Here is a 19,480-nt window from a genome sequence, read left to right as displayed (position 1 = left end):
GCAGGTGTGAAAAAATGCTGTAAACTAAGAATGCTTTCAAAAATAGAAGTGTTAACAGTTTATTTTCATCAATTCTTCATAAATTAACAAAATGCAGTGAAGGAACAGAAGAAAATTCTAAATTAAATCAATATTTGGTGTGACCACCCTTTGCCTTCAAAATAGCATCAATTCTTCCAGATACACTTGCGCAGTTTTTGAAGGAACTCGGCTGGTAAATTGTTCCAAAAATCTTGGAGAACTAACCACAGATCTTCTGTGGATGTAGGCTTCCTAAAATTCTTCTGTCTCTTCATGTAAACCCAGACAGACTCGATGATGTAGAGATCAGGGCTCTGTGGGGGTCATACCATCACTTGCAGGACTTTCTGTTCTTCTTTAAGCTGAAGATAGTTGTTAATGACATTGGCTGTATGTTTGGGGTTATGTTCCTGCTGCAGAATACATTTGGTGCCAATCATACGCCTCCCTGATGGTATTTCATGATGGATTAGTATCTGCCTGTATTTCTCAGCATTGAGGACACCATTCATTCTGACCAAATTTCCAACTCCACTTGCAGAAATGCAGCCCCAAACTGGAAAGGAACCTCCACCATGCTTCACTGTTGCCTGCAGACTCTCATTATTGTACCTCTCTCCAGCCCTTCGGCGAACAAACTGCCTTCTTCTACAGCCAAATATTTCTAATTTTGACTCATCAGTCCAGAGCACCTTCTGCCATGTTTCTGCACCCCAGTTTCTATGTTTTCGTGCTTAGTTCAGTCACTTGGCCCTGTTTCCTTGTCGGGGTAGAGCTTTTTGGCTGCAACTCTTCCATGAAGACCACTTCTGGCCCGACTTCCCTGGACAGTAAATGTCTGTACCTGGGTACCACTGGTTTCTGCCAGTTCTGAGCTGATGCCACTGCTTGAAATCTTCCGATTTCGAAGGTAAATAAGCTTGATGTGTTTTTCATCAGCTGCATTAAGTTTCCTTGGCTGACCACTGCGTCTACGATCCTCAACGTCTTCTTCAAAAGAGCTTGAACTGCACATTTTGAAACCCCTGTCTGCTTTGAAATCTTTGTCTGGGAGAGACCCTGCTGATGCAGTATAACTACGTTGTGTCTTGTTGCTGTGCTCAGTCTTACCATGTAAATGGATAAAAAATAAACATTTATTGTTTACATTTTTCAAAGCATTCTTAGTTCATAGCATTTTTTCACACCTGCCTAAAACTTTTGCACAGTACTGTAGGTGCTAATTATAGTTAATGTCAGATATCCTCTGTTCAATTTTCAAACTCCCTCACTACATGACAAATGATACGATGCCAACGTGACCGTTTCAGAGTACTTCATACATTTAAAAAAAAGCCAAGTCTGTTTCTCTGACTGACGTCTCAATTCAAAGTATGTACCTTGTGCTTGCACAGCTCTGTGCCTTTAGGAACTCCTGGGCTATGTTAGCATTGTGTGTGGAGAGAAGGCGCTGTCAGGCGCTCCAAGTTTGAGGCTTTAAAATGCGACAGTGACGTCTGGCATATTAAGCAGAGAGGTTTTCCATTTCGCTCCGCAAATAATTCCTTCCATTCAGGCAAGAACGTGCGGTGTTTATCTTCATATTTTCGTTTAGCTTTACGCTTTTCTGGATACATGGCATTCTTTTAGTAGCAACTACTAGTCTGGCTAGTAACTCTCTGGGTGCACACATTAGAATGTTTCATGTTTGGAACATTAACGTCACTTGAAGACATCTCTCAAGATCGCGTGATGACACAATATACATGAATAAATACCCCATTCAAATCGGACAGCTTTTTGTCTGTATTTCGTGCAAAATATGCATTTTAGATGTTTATTTTACGATATGAAAATTCTGTACACCAAGAGAAAAGTCAGTGAGCAGCACTCGCGCTGGAGCCGAGCCACACGTCAGCCGGCAAAGAGCTGCATGCGGCTCGCCACCCCTAATAGCGGTAAACTGTTGTTTTACGTGTTACAACGTGATTACGCTCATTAACGTTTGAACAATGTTGAGAGTTATTGTGAACACGTTTAAAAAAAGTTTGACTGAGTGAAAAAAGGGACGAAAAACTTAAGGCGTCTGTAGGGCGTCTGCCTAAAAGTACTGCGTCCAATTTCTTATTATTTTAGAACAGTGCGTCCAAAAGACGCACCGACGCATGCCTAGCTAAAAGCCTGGGCAGAAGATGGTCAAACAGACTCTCAACAGATGAATGCAGTAAAGTTTTGAGCTGACATGATATTCTTTAAACATATACACATTAATAAATAAAAGATAACTGTATCACAAACATATTTTTTATGGGCTGTGTCTTGGCTTAATCAGAACATATCAGACAGAAATAGCGGTAACACTTTCTATGAAGCCCAGCGTTATAAGGCCCTTAAGGGCATTATAAGGGCCTTAATAATGACTTATAATGAAGCTATAAGTCATTGTAGCAATCGCTATAACTACGTATAATGTCTTCATGATGACTCATAACCACCTTTATGATACATCATATCAGTTCATTATTAATGGTTATTATAATTAAAGGCGGAATAATGCATTATAAATATGTGATCGTCAGTCTATCTGTAGGTTATCAATTTCTATGAAGCCTGCCTTTATAAGGTCATATAAGGACATTAATGATGACGTTAAATAGTAGCTATAAGTCATTGTAGCACTCTTTATAACTATGTATAGCATCTCCACAATGACTCATAACCACCGCTCTGATACACTATGTCAGTTAATTATAAATGGTTATAATCTAAGATAGAATGATGCATTATAAATATGTGATCGTAAGTTTGTGTGTGTCATCATGAATCCTATGAAGCCTGCATTTATGAGGCCCTATAAGAACATTCATAATGCCTTCAAAAAGTAGCTTTAAGTCATTGTAGCACTCATTATAACTATGTACGTAGGTCTTCACGGCACATCGTAACCACCTTTGTGATATATAATGCATATTCATTAATGGTTTATTAGTATGGTGACTAGGCTGCTATACAGACATAGAATATGATAAATATTCTACATGTGCCACATGTTTCTATAAGTGGACTTTGTCAGCTTTAAGTAAAGTGACAAAAGGGTAGTGTTGTTATGAACAGATATAAGATTCGATAAGTGGACTTTGTCAGCTTTAAGTAAAGTGACAAAAGGGTAGTGTTGTTATGAACAGATATAAGATTCAATAAGTGGACTTTGTCAGCTTTAAGTAAAGTGACAAAAGGGTAGTGTTGTTATGAACAGATATAAGATTATTATAAGATAAGACATTATGAACTTGTAAAAACAAATGAGTGCTCTGACAGTAAATACAACAGGATACAGATGAAAACCCTTTTATTTGTAATTCAGCACTTGCTGAACATAGCACAGAGCATTGATAGCAACAAACTTGCTGTAGACAAGTTATTCATTATGTGAGTCATGAAATGTTGTAATGTGCACAGCCACAACGGCCACCGTGTTGCGATCCACCCCTACAGAATGGACTCCCATTCTTGAAGGCTTCCCGGGCGGCCACATATCTCAAAATAACTCCTTTGGTGTTCCTTGCTAAACAGAAAGAGGCATAAGAAGAAAAAGGTACATGTTCATATACCTGAAAAAGTTAATCAAAACACCAATCAGAACTTGATGGTAAATTCCAGCAAAGCAACATCAACATATCTCAAATGCTTTCTTTTTTAAAGCCACAGCACACCCTCTCATTGCATTTTATACAGAAACCTTCATTACTATGAAACCTATTATGTTCTTACTGAAACCAATGTGAAAGCATTTGCCTCATATGGTTTTGTATGGTTAAAGAAAGCAAAGCAAAGCTGCCCTCACTTATTTTCACTGAAAAAACATATGAATATTCTCTTCCTTACAATTTGTTACAGGTTGCTTTCTTGTCTTTTTTATATTGCTACTTACCCCAGTGTCCTCTGCTTTACCTGTAATATCATAGTCTACACTACAACACAGCATTTTTCTTTTCAGTAACCTTGCTTGGTCTAATCACAACTTACTTCGAACACGGCTGTGCGTATGGCTTTCAGAGTCTAGCTGCTCTGGTCGAGTTGATTTACACCATTATTTCTTCTTTTGCTTCCCTTTATTTTTCCTGGGTGGCTCCCTAGATGAATCTGACAGAGAAGACTCGAGGTCTTGGGGACTTTCGAATGAGCTTGAGATTTCACAAAACAATCAAGAAATATTTAGTAGCAGGAATTACCAAGGTTACATCATTAAATTAACCACTGCACAACGATGTCATCAGTAGAAAAATACCTGCTTGCTTCCTAATTTTCTTTTTTTAAACTATATCCTGTATCAGGGCATGTTTCTTCGCCAGCTCCTCCTGGAAGTAGACCACTTGTCTTTTTTGGAGAAGTTCAATCATCTCCTCCCTCTCCATTTCAGCCTCCATCTTTATTTTAAGCACCGCAATTTCATTTATATGCATTACAACATTTCAAAAAGAGAGAGAGATGCAGTGCTTAAAGAATGCCATGACAATCCTGCAACAGGTGGTCATTACGGTGAACAAGGCACTATAAATAAAATAAGAGACACTTACTTTTGGGAGACTATTCAAAGTGAAACCAGTAAATGGGTCAAAGGATGTCCACGGTGTCAGATGTGCGACAAAATTAGAACAGTGGCCCCCGTGTTAAGACCGATTGTAGTGTCCCAGCCGTGGACTGTTTTGGGTATAGATTTAATAGGACCACTCGCAACTACCAAATCGGGGATGAAGTATGCGATTACAATTACAGACCTGTTCACCAAGTGGGTTATAGCAAGGCCCCTTGTTAACAAGAGTGGCCCAGAGGTAGGCGATGTCATAACACGTGTGCTCATGGAAAATGGACATGTTAGGAAGATCATTACAGATCGAGGTCGCGAGTTTGTTAATGATCTCAACAAGGGTATATTTGAGAAGTTCAGAGTTGAGCATGCCATTGCGTCGGCGTATCATCCACAGATAAATGGGCCCCGAAATGGGCCATGTATAAAATGCAATGAGAGGGTGTGCTGTGGCTTTAAAAAAGAAAGCATTTGAGAAATGTTGATGTTGCTTTGCTGGAATTTACCATCAAGTTCTGATTGGTGTTTTGATTAACTTTTTCAGGTATATGAACATGTACCTTTTTCTTCTTATGCCTCTTTCTGTTTAGCGAGGAACACCAAAGGAGTTATTTTGAGATATGTGGCCGCCTGGGAAGCCTTTAAGAATGGGAGTCCATTTGATGCTGTAGGGGTGGATCGCAACACGGTGGCCTTTGTGGCTGTGCATTACAACATTTCATGCCTCACATAATTAATAACTTGTCTACAGCAAGTTTGCTGCTATCAATGCTCTGGGCTATGTTCAGCAAGTGCTGAATTACAAATAAAAGGGTTTTCATCTGTATCCTGTTGTATTTACTGTCAGAGCACTCATTTGATTAAACAAGTTCATAATGTCTTATCTTATAATAATCTTATATCTGTTCATAACAACACTACCCTTTTGTCACTTTACTTAAAGCTGACAAAGTCCATTTATAGAATCATATATTTGTTCATAACAACACTACCCTTTTGTCACTTTACTTAAAGCTGACAAAGTACACTTATAGAATCATATGGCAGTTTATAATATTCTATGTCTGTATAGCAGCCTAGTCACCATACTAATAAACCATTAATGAATATGCATTATATATCACAAAGGTGGTTACGATGTGCCGTGAAGACCTACGTACATAGTTATAATGAGTGCTACAATGACTTAAAGCTACTTTTTGAAGGCATTATGAATGTTCTTATAGGGCCTCATAAATGCAGGCTTCATAGGATTCATGATGACACACACAAACTTATGATCACATATTTATAATGCATCATTCTATCTTAGATTATAACCATTTATAATTAACTGACATAGTGTATCAGAGCGGTGGTTATGAGTCATTGTGGAGATGCTATACATAGTTATAAAGAGTGCTACAATGACTTATAGCTACTATTTAACGTCATCATTAATGTCCTTATAGGACCTTATAAAGGCAGGCTTCATAGAAAGTGATAACCTACAGATAGACTGACGATCACATATTTATAATGCATTATTCCGCCTTTAATTATAACCATTAATAATGAACTGATATGATGCATCATAATGGTGGTTATGAGTCATTATGAAGACATTATACGTAGTTATAGCGATTGCTACAATTACTTATATCTTCATTATAAGGGCCTTATAACGCTGGGCTTCATAGAAAGTGTTACCGAAATAGCTGACAGAAAAGTTAAATAATGGTTTGGTGTCTGCAAGCAAAACATATATGTTTCAGTGTTCATATGATCCGTGTTTCTATTGGGCAATCGCACCTGTCACTCAACAGCCCTGCCGTGCTACTGGAGCAGGAGATGCAGCTGGACGGGGCTGTGGTCAGTGCCACCTTCGATGATGTCATGGACATGGGCATTGTGGGCACCACGGCGGGTACTCTGTGGTACATCAACTGGGCAGAGAGCACCAGCATACGGCTCATCAACGGCCACAAAAGCAAGGTGGGTATTTTCCCAATGAGATCTGCCTCGCAATGATGATTAAGATGGCAGTGGCACACAGGTGCATACACACACACACACACACACACACACACACACACACACACATTTACACACATACATACATTCACAGACACACACACACACACACACATATACACACAAACAAACAGTGTCAGGGATGCAGATAAATATCTACTTTTATTGCATCTTTGTATAGTTTAGGCAAATAGTGGACATAACTGCAAATATAGATTACATGGATTGTGAAGCTAAATGTGTTTACACATCTGTCTGTATGCCTGCACACAGGTGAATGGTGTATTGTTTAGTCCAGACGAGAGCCGTTTTGCTACCTGCGGACAGGATGGGAGTTTGAGAGTCTGGGCATCGCCTAGCAACGAACTCCTGGTCCAGTTCCAAGTGCTCAATCAGGTAAGCTTTGGCCAATTGCAGCCCTCGTAGCACGTCAAGTAGAGAATCAGTTTGATCTCAGCATTTCAAGCCCAGGCCCCATTCTCTGATATCCTTAAACCTTCCGTGTGTTTGTGTGTGTGTCACAGAGCTGTGAGTGTGTGTGCTGGAGCCCAGGGAGTTCTGCAGTGTGTGTGTCGGGCGGCTACAGTGATGGAACAGTCCGTGTGTTCAATCTGACCTCGTCTGAGATGGAGCTGAAGCTGCATCCCCATCCCTCCGCTGTCTGTGCCCTGCTCTACTCCTGCCATGGTGAGAGAGAGAGATGGGGGGGGGGGGGGCAAGCTGGTAAAAGAGGGGAAAGAAAGAGAGAGGGAGAGAGAGACTGACTGTGTGTTGAAAAGATACGTTACCCGATATCATTACCATACACCACAAATTACCAGAGTTTTATTAAAACTAAGCTAATATTAAGATTGAGCAGGGACTGAGAGTGTGAGTGAGGGAGGGAGAGCGAGAGAGATGGTTGAAGATGGGAAAGAGAGAGAAAGATGGGGAGGGGAAAGAGAGAGAACGAGAGAGAGAGATGGTTAAAAAGGGAAAGAGAGAGTGTGAGGGAGGGAGAGAGAGAGATGGTTGAAGAGGGGAAAGAGAAAGAAAGATGGGGAGGGGAAAGAGAGAGAATGAGAGAGATGGTAAAAGATGGGAAAGAGAGAGTGTGAGGGAGAGAGAGAGATGGTTGAAGAGGGGAAAGAGAAATAGGGAGAGAGAGAGACTTGAAGATGGGAGAGGGAGAGCGAGAGAGATGGTTGAAGATGGGAAAGAGAGAGAAAGATGGGGAGGGGAAAGAGAGAGAACGAGAGAGAGAGATGGTTAAAAAGGGAAAGAGAGAGTGTGAGGGAGGGAGAGAGAGAGAGATGGTTGAAGAGGGGAAAGAGAAAGAAAGATGGGGAGGGGAAAGAGAGAGAATGAGAGAGATGGTAAAAGATGGGAAAGAGAGAGTGTGAGGGAGAGAGAGAGATGGTTGAAGAGGGGAAAGAGAAATAGGGAGAGAGAGAGACTTGAAGATGGGAAAGAGAGAGTGTGAAAGATGATAATAAAGTGGAGATGGAGAGTGAAGATGATGTAAAGAGAGAGGTAATACAAATGGAGAATGAGCTGAACGGATGTAGAGAATGAGAGGGTGAGCTGGAAGTGGTGAAGAGAGAGATGGAGAGAGAGATGAAAGACATTTGAATATGATGAGTGCAAATGATACTGAGGGAAAGAGAGACCAAAGAGATTTAATAAAAGACAAATAGAGAAAAGAGAGACGGGGAGAGAATGTTTTTTTTTTTTTTTCATTTATGATTATGGAGTCATAGTGTGTCTTTATGAATAGAGTAAGTAAGTCATTTTAGTGTGGGAATGTAAATCTGAGTGAGTGTAGGTCTAGACAGACAAGGTGTGTGTCTGTGACTGTGTGTGCGTGTTTGTGACCTTTTGCTTGTGTTTTCAGGTCTGGTGCTGTTATCAGCAGGACGAGATGGTGTGATCGCTGTCATCTGTCCGGTTACTGGGGCAACTTTACGCATCATTAGCGATCACAAAGGGGCTCCCATCACCACCATGCAAAGTGTCAAAAAACAGGTGTGTGTGTCTGTGTGTTTGTAGGTGTGTGTGTGTTTGTTTTTGCACCTGTGTTGGTGCATGTTAACAGGTTACATTTTTTTCTCATTTTGGAATTTCTTTCTTCTTGATGAGAAATATGATGTGTGTTTGTGTGGGCGCGCATTACGGCTTCTATGTGTATATTAATAGTTCTTCATTTGTTTCCAGTATAAAGACTTTGGGCTTCAGGGTGATGAGCTCTGGTTGGCAGTCAGTTCTGATAGGCGTGTCAGTGTCTGGGCTGCTGATTGGAAGAAGGACAAATGTGAGATGCTTGATTGGCTGAGTTTTCCCGCCCCTGCTGCCCCTGAGGTAAACTAATCTGCCCCTCTCCAGCAGACCGATTGCTTTTACTGTGTCACGTTTACTGAGCCAATCATGATCTGCGTTGTTGTGACGTCATGCTGTGTTTTATCCATCAGAACGGGGAAGTCTTACCACCAAGCCTGGCTGCCTTCAGTCCTTGCGAGCGAGGGGTCCTTGTTTACACTGGCTATGGAGTAACAAAAGAGCTCACGTTCTACTGCCTGAACAAAAAACAGGTCAGAGGTCCTGTAGAATTGAGTGACTGATACAGATAATGCAGACAACTGTTATTGATATTAGATGTATTGAATATTGCAACCACCCATACATTCCTGTATTGATTGAAATCCATACACTGATTGTCTCTCATTCACTCTCTTTCTTTCTTTCTTTCTTTCTTTCTCTCTGTCTCTCTGTCTCTCCTCTTTGCAGGTCCTGAGAACCATTTCTTTGGCAGACTGGGCGCTTTGCCTCAGTCTCTGCTCTAAGGGACGACTACTTGCTGTCGGCTCAAAGCGTGAGTACACACTCTGTCTCTCACATGCATTGCATAAACATACAGTACATACGTATTATACACAGATGTATACGTTAAAGCCCATAGGCCAGGTATGTGATGCCATACACTACTACATCTTAGTTAACCTGTGTTCAGCCATGTCCATTCAGTTATTGACATATAAGTCAGAGTTTGACTTGTTTGTTTTCCTCCCTGTGTGTGTGTGTGTGTGTGTGTGTGTGTGTGTGTGGCAACAGACCGTGTGGTGAAGTTGCTCCACAGCTCCTCAGGTCGTTTTCAGGACTTCACCCCTCACGGTGACTCCATCCAGCTGTGCAACTTCTCCCCTTCAGGAAAACAGCTGCTTACCTGCGCTCACAACGAGATACTCCTCTGGAGCACCCACAACCTTTAACACACACACACACACAATCTCTCAACAGACGTGTACACATGTATCCCACACACACACACACACACACACAACCTCACAGACAAACAAACTTATTCATACTTACACATACAACATGGACACACATACACAGAACATAAATGTGCTTTGCACAAACATGCACACAAACAAGCATACACAGCTATGCAACCGCACAGATAGCAGGATTAAGCTGAGGAATGTTTACTAAGTTTAACACCCAAAGAAGGCACATGCACTACAAGCTACAAATGCATGGGAGGTTGTGCTTTCCCAGGTCTGTTTACTGAAGGTTTTGCTGTTATCTGAGAACCTGAGTGGACAGGTGTCTTGTGTTATGTCCATATATGGTTATACATTGAGACTTTGGAATTTTTGGAATTTTACTGTCAATCAATGTGAATGTTTGTTTTTTAGTGTTGTATACACCTCGAATCTTGTCTGAAAGACATGAGTTTGTCCAAATTGTTTTTAATAAATGTTTTAAAACTTGTTTCAAGTTTCATGTGTGTAAAGAGTGTAAATGAGATGAGAGCTTAGTTGTAGTTTGTTGCCTACTAATTCGTGATGCACAGTATTTTAGGATACTTTTCTCCGTATGATTTCAATAAAAAAAGCAAAAAACATCGAAACGTCATCGTAAGATCCTATTACATAATGGTGATGTGGTGACATCTTCGTTAAAAAAATATATGCATTTTACACACTGTCTTTTGCTATACCAAGCAATGGGCACAGGCATACAGGTAACTTGGTTGTTATTATAGTCTTCTTCACTTCTTTAAACTACAGGCGGAAGACAGCGCAACATTTTTGGCTCGAACCGGAAGTTCCAATAGTTCGTTTCTCCTTGCGAGCTAAAATGGGTCAACCGCTGTCAGTAATTTCCAAGTAAGGTTACATGGCAGCCCCATTAAAGTAACAAAGTAAGACGTTTAAAACTACCAAACCGTCTGAAAGAGGACGGAGACATGAAACGCGATGTTAGGATACTCCTTCTGGGAGAACGTAAGTAATGTATTTTTTTGGGGGGGATCAACTCTGACAAGCCAGCAGGCTAGATTCAATGGATTAGCTTGTGAGCTAACTAGCAATCTGGTAGCTTGATTAACGTAACAATGCAGTTTCTAGATTCGGTCCTTAATAAATATATCGATAAGCTGGCTAGCTGGAGCAGAAACGCATTTGCTGCCATTAGAAAACAGGTTGAGTTTGCCAATTGGAGTGGAGGTGTAACAGTCAATGTTACAAGTCATGGGCATACACTGTTTCGAGATTGTTTCTTTAGTTTTAGTTGTATGAATCAAGTTTGTCACGCTTCAGTGAAATGTTGTTTACTCAGCTGACTTAACCTAGCGATCTGTCAACACGACGCATGGTGATAAATCCCAGCCATCAGCGGTAACGTAAGCTAGCTTCTGTGTGCTAGTTAACTGGCTTGTCCAGTACATTAGCCGGCCCCTAGCTTGAATGGTCGTTTCTGAACAAAAAAGTCATAGAAATACGATTCTAACATATTAATGGGTAGTCGAGTTGTCCGCAAACCATCGATGAAATGACTAGCACTACTGTGAATTTGATGGCAGATCTAATAGTACTGTATTAGCTAGCCTATTCTGACAATTTGACGTCCTGCCAAAGTTTCCACTAGCTCTGATAAACATTTACAGGCTGAATTAAAGACCACTGAAGTGTTCCCCCTTGACACCATGCGAGCAGACCTGTAAAGTTAGTTATGGTATACATTTTTGATATTCCATTCAGCTTGAAACCACTCGTATTAATTAACACCAAAACGTGAACTCGGGGCACGGCCCATATGCAGACGTGACGTCCTGCATGGTCACACAGTACTGCTACAACTCCCGTCAACCTAGTTAACTAACGGGTGTTGGCTCTTGTTTATAGATTGGGAGCTGTTTAACTTGTTCCAGAATTCCTCTTGCGTGGAAATAGGACACAAGCTTCGTCAGTAACTCAAAATCTGACCGCAGTAACGTCAGCAGAGGTAGAAACTGCCGTCCCACAGAATTTGCCTGTAAAAGTTAGCAACGAGATAGTGTATGAATATTGTACAGGTCGAACTGGTTGTTATGGCAATTATCAAAGTGCACTTCTGTAGCTAAGTTAAATACACGGGTAATTACTCAAGGGCATTTCAGATAGTGCTTGCACACCTGTATGACTGCCTGACAGCCAAAGTGCAAAAGCTCTGTATTTCCTTGGCAGTCCCAGGTGTAGTATCGCCCTCAACTGAAGGACAGGAGCTGTATTGACCTGTGAGTCATTATGAAACTCTTAAGCTTAACCTGTTCTCTCTCTTTTCCCTCTCTCTTTTTCTCACATGCACACACAAACACACACGTTGGTCTCTCAATCACTCCAACCCTTGGCACTCACTCCAAACAGCCAAGGTGGGGAAGACTTCTCTCATCATGACCCTGGTGGGGGAGGAGTTTCCTGATCAGGTGAGTGACGGTTCCCCGTCTCCATGACCACTGCTGTAACCGAGTGCTTTGACATCCAACAGTTTAGTGTGAAACACACGGCCGAATGTAGGATTTTGCAGCATGCCAACACAATGGTATAGTGAGTGATTTTTAAGTTTCCATACTTCTACAACAGGCGAAGGTATAATGGCCCAGTTCTCAACACATTTCAAGTACACAAGACATCTCAGCTGTGCACAGATCCATTAACTATCCATTAACTATTACTAGAAGAGCAGTCCCAGGTTGGGAATGATCCTGCTACCCTGTGTTCGAGCTGGATATGCCGGGAGGGGCCATAAACGCATCGATGCTGTCATTCACGTGTCTCCAGGCTGTCAGGGCTTCAGGTTGTCAGGGCTTGACTTATACACCACTGCCCCCCCCCCCCCTTGCCTTTCTTAGTTGCAGAAAAGAAATGTTGCATTTCCCAAAAGCATTTTTTTGTACGATCACCATCACCCAACCACAGTGTCTTACATTTTTTTTGTCTTAGATCTATTCTTAGCAGAGCCTTCAAAAGTCCACTCTTACTCACACTTACTGAGGCATTGCAGGGAGGTATGTCTGTGGCAGGCGTCTATAGCAGACGTGCAGACACTTCATTTATAACATGAATGAAATCACATCAGGCCCCATGGTCCACATACACAGCAGAGGCTTTTTTCAGCGCTGGTTACTGGTAATGAGTTACTGCTGAGGAGCATGTGAGCTGAGTTCTGCCTGCGAATCTTAAATGGTCACCTCTAGATCCCCCAGCGGCAGAGTCCCATGGCTAAAAACACTTGCTGTTTCGTCCATAAAAGTAGAAGTGGAAGTTTTCTTTTTGCAGCCACTTTTCAGTATAACAAATGACTAGGGGTGCAACGGACTAGGGGTGCACCGGGGTGATGTCGCTGTAAATGCGTGGCCATGCTCGATGTGTTTCCACTGTTGTATGGCTTTCTTGTGCCACAGTCAGTGGCGGTTCTAGACCATTTTTACTAGGGGGGCCAAGGAGGGGCCAGGGTTTAACCAGGGGGGCACATAAAAAACCCGCAACAAATTATATTTAAAGATTATAAACTTATATTACTTTAAAAACATATAAACATGTATAACTTAACATTATAAGAATAAGTGCAAGAGAGGTAGGGCCATACAAAATGAACAACAAGTCTTTTACAGTCATTTAACCCACCATGGGCAATGCTGAAATCACTGTTACAGATGTACAGAAGTACAGTGTGCAAGACTGTAATTGTGGTTTACTTTTATAAGACAGGGGTACGTACACCTTTGTATAGTCTGTTGTAAAATGTCTTACATTTTCTTTTTGGGGGGCACTCTCCCTGTGCCCTGTTCCTAGATACACTGAACTGATTAATTTCATTATTGATTAATTCGGTCGGGAGAAGAGATAAAAGCCCGCCCACACTGAAAATTCATTTGTTGACTTACCGAAACAGGTAAATCAGGATGCTCCTGAGGCACACACGCACACTGCCTCACACACGCACAGTCTCTAGGTCCCTCTCCCTCTCTGTCGTGAGCGCGCTACACAGATGCTAACGCAGTTTGGATCACGTCTGTCTCGTGTGCGCGGTCTGGCTCGCTCGCTCTAGATTCCGGGAGATTTTAAGTAATTTGCGGGCATCAAGGAGTCGTTATCAATATGCTGGAGACTCCAACTTCAGGGAGACTTGGGATGTCTGTGTATTCACATAACATCTGGGAAAGTCAACAGGCATAGGATATTTCCATCTTATGGTTCTTGAAAAAAATCTTCTCTGCCTTCATGTGGCAGAAAAATCACCAGCTCAGCCGGTAGACAGTTGTATATCATCACTATGGTTACCACTACAGGCACAGGCAGACTACCAGCTTAAGTTTAAAACCCAGCGATCCATTAATGATAGGGAGCGAGCTAAACATTTAAATCGTAGCTCCTCTCTCCAACAAGCACCACACATGGCAAACTACAGTGCGCTGTTTTAATTTACCCGTGTGGAACGTTGCGTCGCATTAGTACCGCTTTTGGCGCTTGGTGTAAAATCATAATAAATTCATATTTTGTTTTATTTGGTCAGCATGGTCATTTATTTTTTCATAAATCAATCCGCGGATCATGCGTGTGCCGAACTGAAATAGATGATCCGAACGGATCACGGATCAATGATGATCCGTTGCACCCCTACAAATGACTGAGTCCACTCTGTGTTGCCAGGTTTGGTTTGAGTGATGGTGAGTGTGTAAACCTCAAGGTTTACCATAATGGAGTTACGTTTTACATCCACTGTTTGGGTGTTTAGATACAAAATGGGATATGCTCTGGTATGTTATGATCTGTGTGCGTAACCAAGCATTCACTGTTCAATGAAGTGCCTATTCATTGGTGTCTTTGTTTTTTACAATAGATGAGATGCAAGTTACAAATTTACCAAGTTTGAGAACGTACATACATTGATATGCTATCTTTTCCAATGTGTTCATCCAAATCAGTGTTATGTCAATCCTCAACCAATGGGAGCATTGTAGGCAGAATTTCACACTGTATCCAATCTCTCACGTGCCTTAAAAACCACACACGTGGCATGTATTTGGCATTCTCTCCCCCTTTCCAAGCTCTTCACGTCTCGGTGTCTCTCTTCACAGGTGCCACTGCGCGCTGAGGAGATCACCATACCCGCGGACGTCACGCCCGAGAAGGTGCCCACCCACATAGTGGACTACTCAGGTGGGTGCCGTCACTACGGCTGAGTATGAGTGCTGGTGCAGTAACCAGCTTCGCTCTTTGTCACCGCAGACAGAGTGTAGGTGTATTACTCCTTAAGTTTGCAGCCCAGTTGGGGTCTACTCTCTCCTTTCTCTTCAAAGCGACCTGTTCAGAAGCGCCTTTTTACCCACGAATCGGGTGAATTTGCAAATCACAGTTTGACTCCAAAGTTTCCATAATGACCTGGTCCTTGAGGCTAGTTAGAAAAGCTGAAAGCCAGAGTTACAAAAAAAACTCAGTTTGACTCAAAATGTCATTGTGAATCACAGTTTGAGATTTCCATAGTGGCCTAATGCTTGAGGCCAGAGCCCTTGGAGCTTAGGATCACAATTTTTACTCATTTGACTTGAGTCAGCTGACATTCGACATTGTGGCAGGTCTTCATGGTCAACTAAAGAGGGGTCAAGTGAGCGAACAGTGGATGGTTTTAAGTGACTCATTGTCTGAGCTGGTCAGTTCACTGACACTGCAGAGACTCAAAATGGCAAATGTTCATGAAAGCAACCATTTTCCAGCTTATTTTATCATGGAGTATAAAAAAAAGTGAGCTGGCTGGCATTCGATAGTATGCTTTTAGAGCTTGTTTGTAAACAAGCATGCTATATCAAATGTCAGCCTTTGAATACACACACACACACATTTTTGCTCAGAGATGGCTGGCATGAGATGTTTGATGTGAGCTTACGTGCTGTTTATTTCTGTCTGGTCAGCAGAGACCGAACAGACTGACGAGGTGCTGAGAGACGAGATTGTTAAGGTGAGGCGCTGTGTGTGTGTGTGTGTGTGTGTGTGTCGGTGTGTGTGTGTGTGTGTGTGTGTGTGTGTTTGGTATCAGCTTTCAGGTTTATTTATGTTTTGGTAAGCTGTTGCTGTGTAAACTAATATGATCTCATTCTTGTGTGCCATAAAGTGTGGGGCAGTAGTTAGTTCAGAGTTGCTCAGTGCTTCCAGTTCACCTCCATCTCTCTCCATCAACTGGTTGGTTGGGGGGGTGAGGGTCAGTGCTTATAAAGTGTTGGGTGCTGAGAAAGCAGGCAATGATGAAAGTTTGCAGTGGAGTAGTCCCTAGTAGAGTACCAGAAGTCACAGGTTAGGTAACTATGGTGATAATGATGATGATGACGATAAAGGTGGTGATGATGACGGTGGGTTTTGTGTTATCTCCAGGCCAACGTTGTGTGTGTTGTGTATGATGTCACTCAAGAGGAAACCATTGACAAGGTACCTTCCCCTGCTTCTGTTTTTTTTCTGTCTCAATCTTTTCTCTTATATATATATATATACACATCTCTATCGCTCTCTCTCTCTCTCTCTCTCTCTCTGTAGGTGTATGTGTGTGTATATCACACTCTTTGTCTTTCTTTCCATCCTTCTTTGTTTCGTTCTTGTTTTCTTTCTTCCCCATTTGCTCTCCCCCTTGCACACACTTTAAATTGAATGAGTTTGAATTTACATGTCAGGCGTTATTAGGACCACAGAAGGCTTTTGTGTACCAGAGCATCTTTTATCACCACCTGTCATCTCTTTTACTCTCCCTTCTTCTCTTTCTCTCTCTCCCTCTCCATGTTTGTCTCCCTCCCTGTCTTTCGCTCTCTCCCTCCCTGTCTTTCCGTCTTTCGCTCTCTGTCTTTCTCTCTCTCTCTCTCTCTCTCTCCCTATCTGCCCCCCCCCCACCTCTCTGTCTTTATCTCTCCCTCCCCTCTCCCTGTCTGTCTGCCTTTCTCTGCCAGTGTCTTTATCCCCTCAAGTGAATGAAATCCTCTCCTCATGTCTGTTTTCAGATCAGAACCAAATGGATTCCACTGGTGAATGGGGGAGCGGAAAAGGGGAAAAAGTAGGTGTCTAATTTTGCCCTCCACCATTTTTTTCTTGCATGTTACGATGAAGCCTGTAATTTGCTCAACTGCGTGATATACCCCCTTTGTCGCACCCCCACCCCACCTTACTCTCCACCTTTACCCAGAGTTCCCATAATCCTTGTGGGAAACAAGTCCGACCTGCGATCAGGCAGCTCCATGGAAACCATCCTGCCAATCATGAATCAGTTCTCAGAGATAGAGACGTGCGTAGAGGTCAGAGCTTCCTGCCGGGCTGTCTGAGCCACTCGTTAAAGACCTGCTATTTCACTACTGCAAATATCACAGTGTCACATTTTCAAACTCAAAATGTGTGTGTCTGTGTGTGCATGTGTCTGTGTGTGTGCGTTTCTGTGTGTGTGTGTGTCTACAGTGCTCAGCTAAGAACCTGAAGAACATCTCCGAGCTGTTCTACTACGCCCAGAAAGCAGTTCTGCACCCGACCGCTCCCCTATATGATCCTGAGGACAAACAGGTGGGGCTGTGTATTGGAAAGAATATGGCTATACGATACATATCACGATACAGGGGTCATGATTCAATATAGTGCGATATTGTACGGAGATATATTTCGATATATGTTTTTTAAATCCGATTTCTAGATTCCTGTCTTAGTATAAAGCACCCACCACCATATAATTAAAATCTTACACTTCATCCTGTCTCGGTTTATGGCGTTATGCTGGAGACAAATGGCTGGATTACAACATTACTATCTAGCACAAGATTACACAAGATAAACTACTGTCTGCTATGAATCTTTGCATTAAAACTTTTTTTGAGAATTCACATTATCGCAAAACATAATACTGCAATACTAACGTGTATCAATATTTTCTTACACCCCTGTGTGTGTCTTAGAGTGTGTGTTTGTGTGTGTGTGTGTGTGTGTGTGTGTGTGTGTGTGTGTGTGTGTGTGTGTGTTTGTTTGTGTATTTAGTTAAGTAAAGATGAGGTTACCGAGTTCTAGACTAAACCTATAATTTCTATAATTCTTACTGACCCTCATAAGTGTGATGGGGGGATTTCATGTGTGCATGTGTGTTTGCAGTGGCATGGGATTAAATACTTAGATCACAGTAGTTTGCTCAAAGTTCAATAAAAACTTTGTCTGTAATTGTTCTGTAAACTGTGTAGTGGAGTGTGTGGAGGGTGTTTGTGGCATTCATGGATTTCTCTCTATAAGATGAAAGTGTTTTGCACATCCATGTAGCAGTGTGTGAGATCTCAATTTTACTAAAATATGTGTGTGTGTTTGACAGCTGAAGCCGCTGTGTGTACGTGCCCTGAGTCGGATTTTCAGCGTCTCGGATCAGGACAACGACCGGCTCCTGAGCGATACAGAACTGAACACTTTCCAGGTCAGAGGCCAAATTAGGTCCCATGTCACAGTTTCCATAGCAACAAGAAGATCTCTTCACTCCTATATAACCAAGCAGTCTACAGCCTAAGCTGGTAGAGGGACTGGAAACTCACTACCTCCCAATGCAGAAGGCATACTCAGGGGGTGGATTACTTGCTCTAGACTATCCTCTAGTGGATGGTATGACGTAGTGCATGAAAGATGTTATTTTTGGCAATGGTTGATAGTTGTTAATGTGGGAGTTTGGGTTTTACTTTTGATCTTGTCTGTGTGTATCATATCAACATATTCTGTTTGTGTGTGTGTGTGTGTGTTTGTAGAAATCGTGCTTTGGGAATCCTCTAGCCCCTCAGGCACTGGAGGACGTGAAAACTGTCGTCTGGAAAAACACCAGCGATGGGGTTCTAGACAACGGCCTCACACTCACCGGTAAGACACACAGACACACACACAAATAAAAACACACACCAACAACAACATCAATAGCCTTTATTTTCTGTTACCCACAATTTTTGCCGGCTTGTTTGTAGTAATTAGAAAGTATGATGGGGGAACTCAGGAATTCCCCTACATAGCAAAGAAGAGTTCTCTGTTTACCAAAGATAAAGTTACAGGTGTGTGTGTTTGTGTTTGTGTGTGTGTTCTCTTCAACAGGTTTCCTGTTCCTTAACACACTCTTCATCCAGAGGGGCCGGCATGAGACCACATGGACCATCCTGCGTCGATTCGGCTATGACGACACACTCGATCTCACAGACGACTACCTCTACCCACAGTAAGTGTGTGTGTGTGTGTGTGTGTGTGTGTGTGTGTGCAGGTTAATGTACAGTGACTGTGTGTGTAATGGAGGTGTGTGTGTGTGCAGGTTGATGTACAGTGACTGTGTGTATAATAGAGGTTTGTGTGTGTAGGGCCAATGATTTTCCGTTTAAAAAAAATGAGTTTTCCGTTTCACATTTCGGTGAATTCCGTTTCGGCTCATTTTGTTCACCCTGAGGTAGATTGATGGCTTAAAATGAGTGAATAATATGTGCCACAAGTGCCCTAACCTTCTAAGATTGTTGTTTGCTAGCCATCAACAGAACAGAAGACTAAAAAAGCATTATTTGCAGCGCAAAATACAGTCGTGCAGGGCAAAATACAGGGGAATTTGGGA

At 42.1% G+C, this 19,480-nt stretch overlaps 2 protein-coding genes across 2 annotated transcripts in view; both read left to right on the top strand.

The window, feature by feature from the left end:
* The window catches only part of wdr90 (WD repeat domain 90), a gene marked incomplete at its 5' end in the record, with an annotated part of 39,507 nt that extends 29,616 nt beyond the window's left edge, over positions 1–9,891 (top strand). The window contains 8 exons of the mRNA XM_080834457.1: positions 6,394–6,562; positions 6,875–6,997; positions 7,126–7,288; positions 8,475–8,605; positions 8,795–8,938; positions 9,049–9,168; positions 9,365–9,449; positions 9,689–9,891. Coding sequence (XP_080690583.1) covers positions 6,394–6,562; positions 6,875–6,997; positions 7,126–7,288; positions 8,475–8,605; positions 8,795–8,938; positions 9,049–9,168; positions 9,365–9,449; positions 9,689–9,846 — 1,093 coding nt within the window. The 3' untranslated portion in view covers positions 9,847–9,891. The remainder of the gene's footprint in view (positions 1–6,393; positions 6,563–6,874; positions 6,998–7,125; positions 7,289–8,474; positions 8,606–8,794; positions 8,939–9,048; positions 9,169–9,364; positions 9,450–9,688) is intronic.
* An 837-nt stretch (positions 9,892–10,728) lies between these two features.
* The window catches only part of rhot2 (ras homolog family member T2), a 16,161-nt gene continuing 7,409 nt past the window's right edge, over positions 10,729–19,480 (top strand). The window contains exons 1-11 of the mRNA XM_080834000.1: positions 10,729–10,869; positions 12,271–12,329; positions 14,985–15,066; positions 15,819–15,862; positions 16,273–16,326; positions 16,887–16,939; positions 17,069–17,177; positions 17,335–17,436; positions 18,224–18,322; positions 18,645–18,753; positions 18,979–19,099. Of these exons, the coding sequence (XP_080690126.1) occupies positions 10,833–10,869; positions 12,271–12,329; positions 14,985–15,066; positions 15,819–15,862; positions 16,273–16,326; positions 16,887–16,939; positions 17,069–17,177; positions 17,335–17,436; positions 18,224–18,322; positions 18,645–18,753; positions 18,979–19,099 (869 nt within the window). The 5' untranslated portion in view covers positions 10,729–10,832. The remainder of the gene's footprint in view (positions 10,870–12,270; positions 12,330–14,984; positions 15,067–15,818; positions 15,863–16,272; positions 16,327–16,886; positions 16,940–17,068; positions 17,178–17,334; positions 17,437–18,223; positions 18,323–18,644; positions 18,754–18,978; positions 19,100–19,480) is intronic.

This window comes from Sprattus sprattus (genome assembly GCF_963457725.1).
Source record: "Sprattus sprattus genome assembly, chromosome: 3".
Classification (NCBI taxonomy): Eukaryota; Metazoa; Chordata; class Actinopteri; order Clupeiformes; family Clupeidae; genus Sprattus; species Sprattus sprattus.
This window is presented reverse-complemented; position numbering and strand designations above follow the sequence as displayed.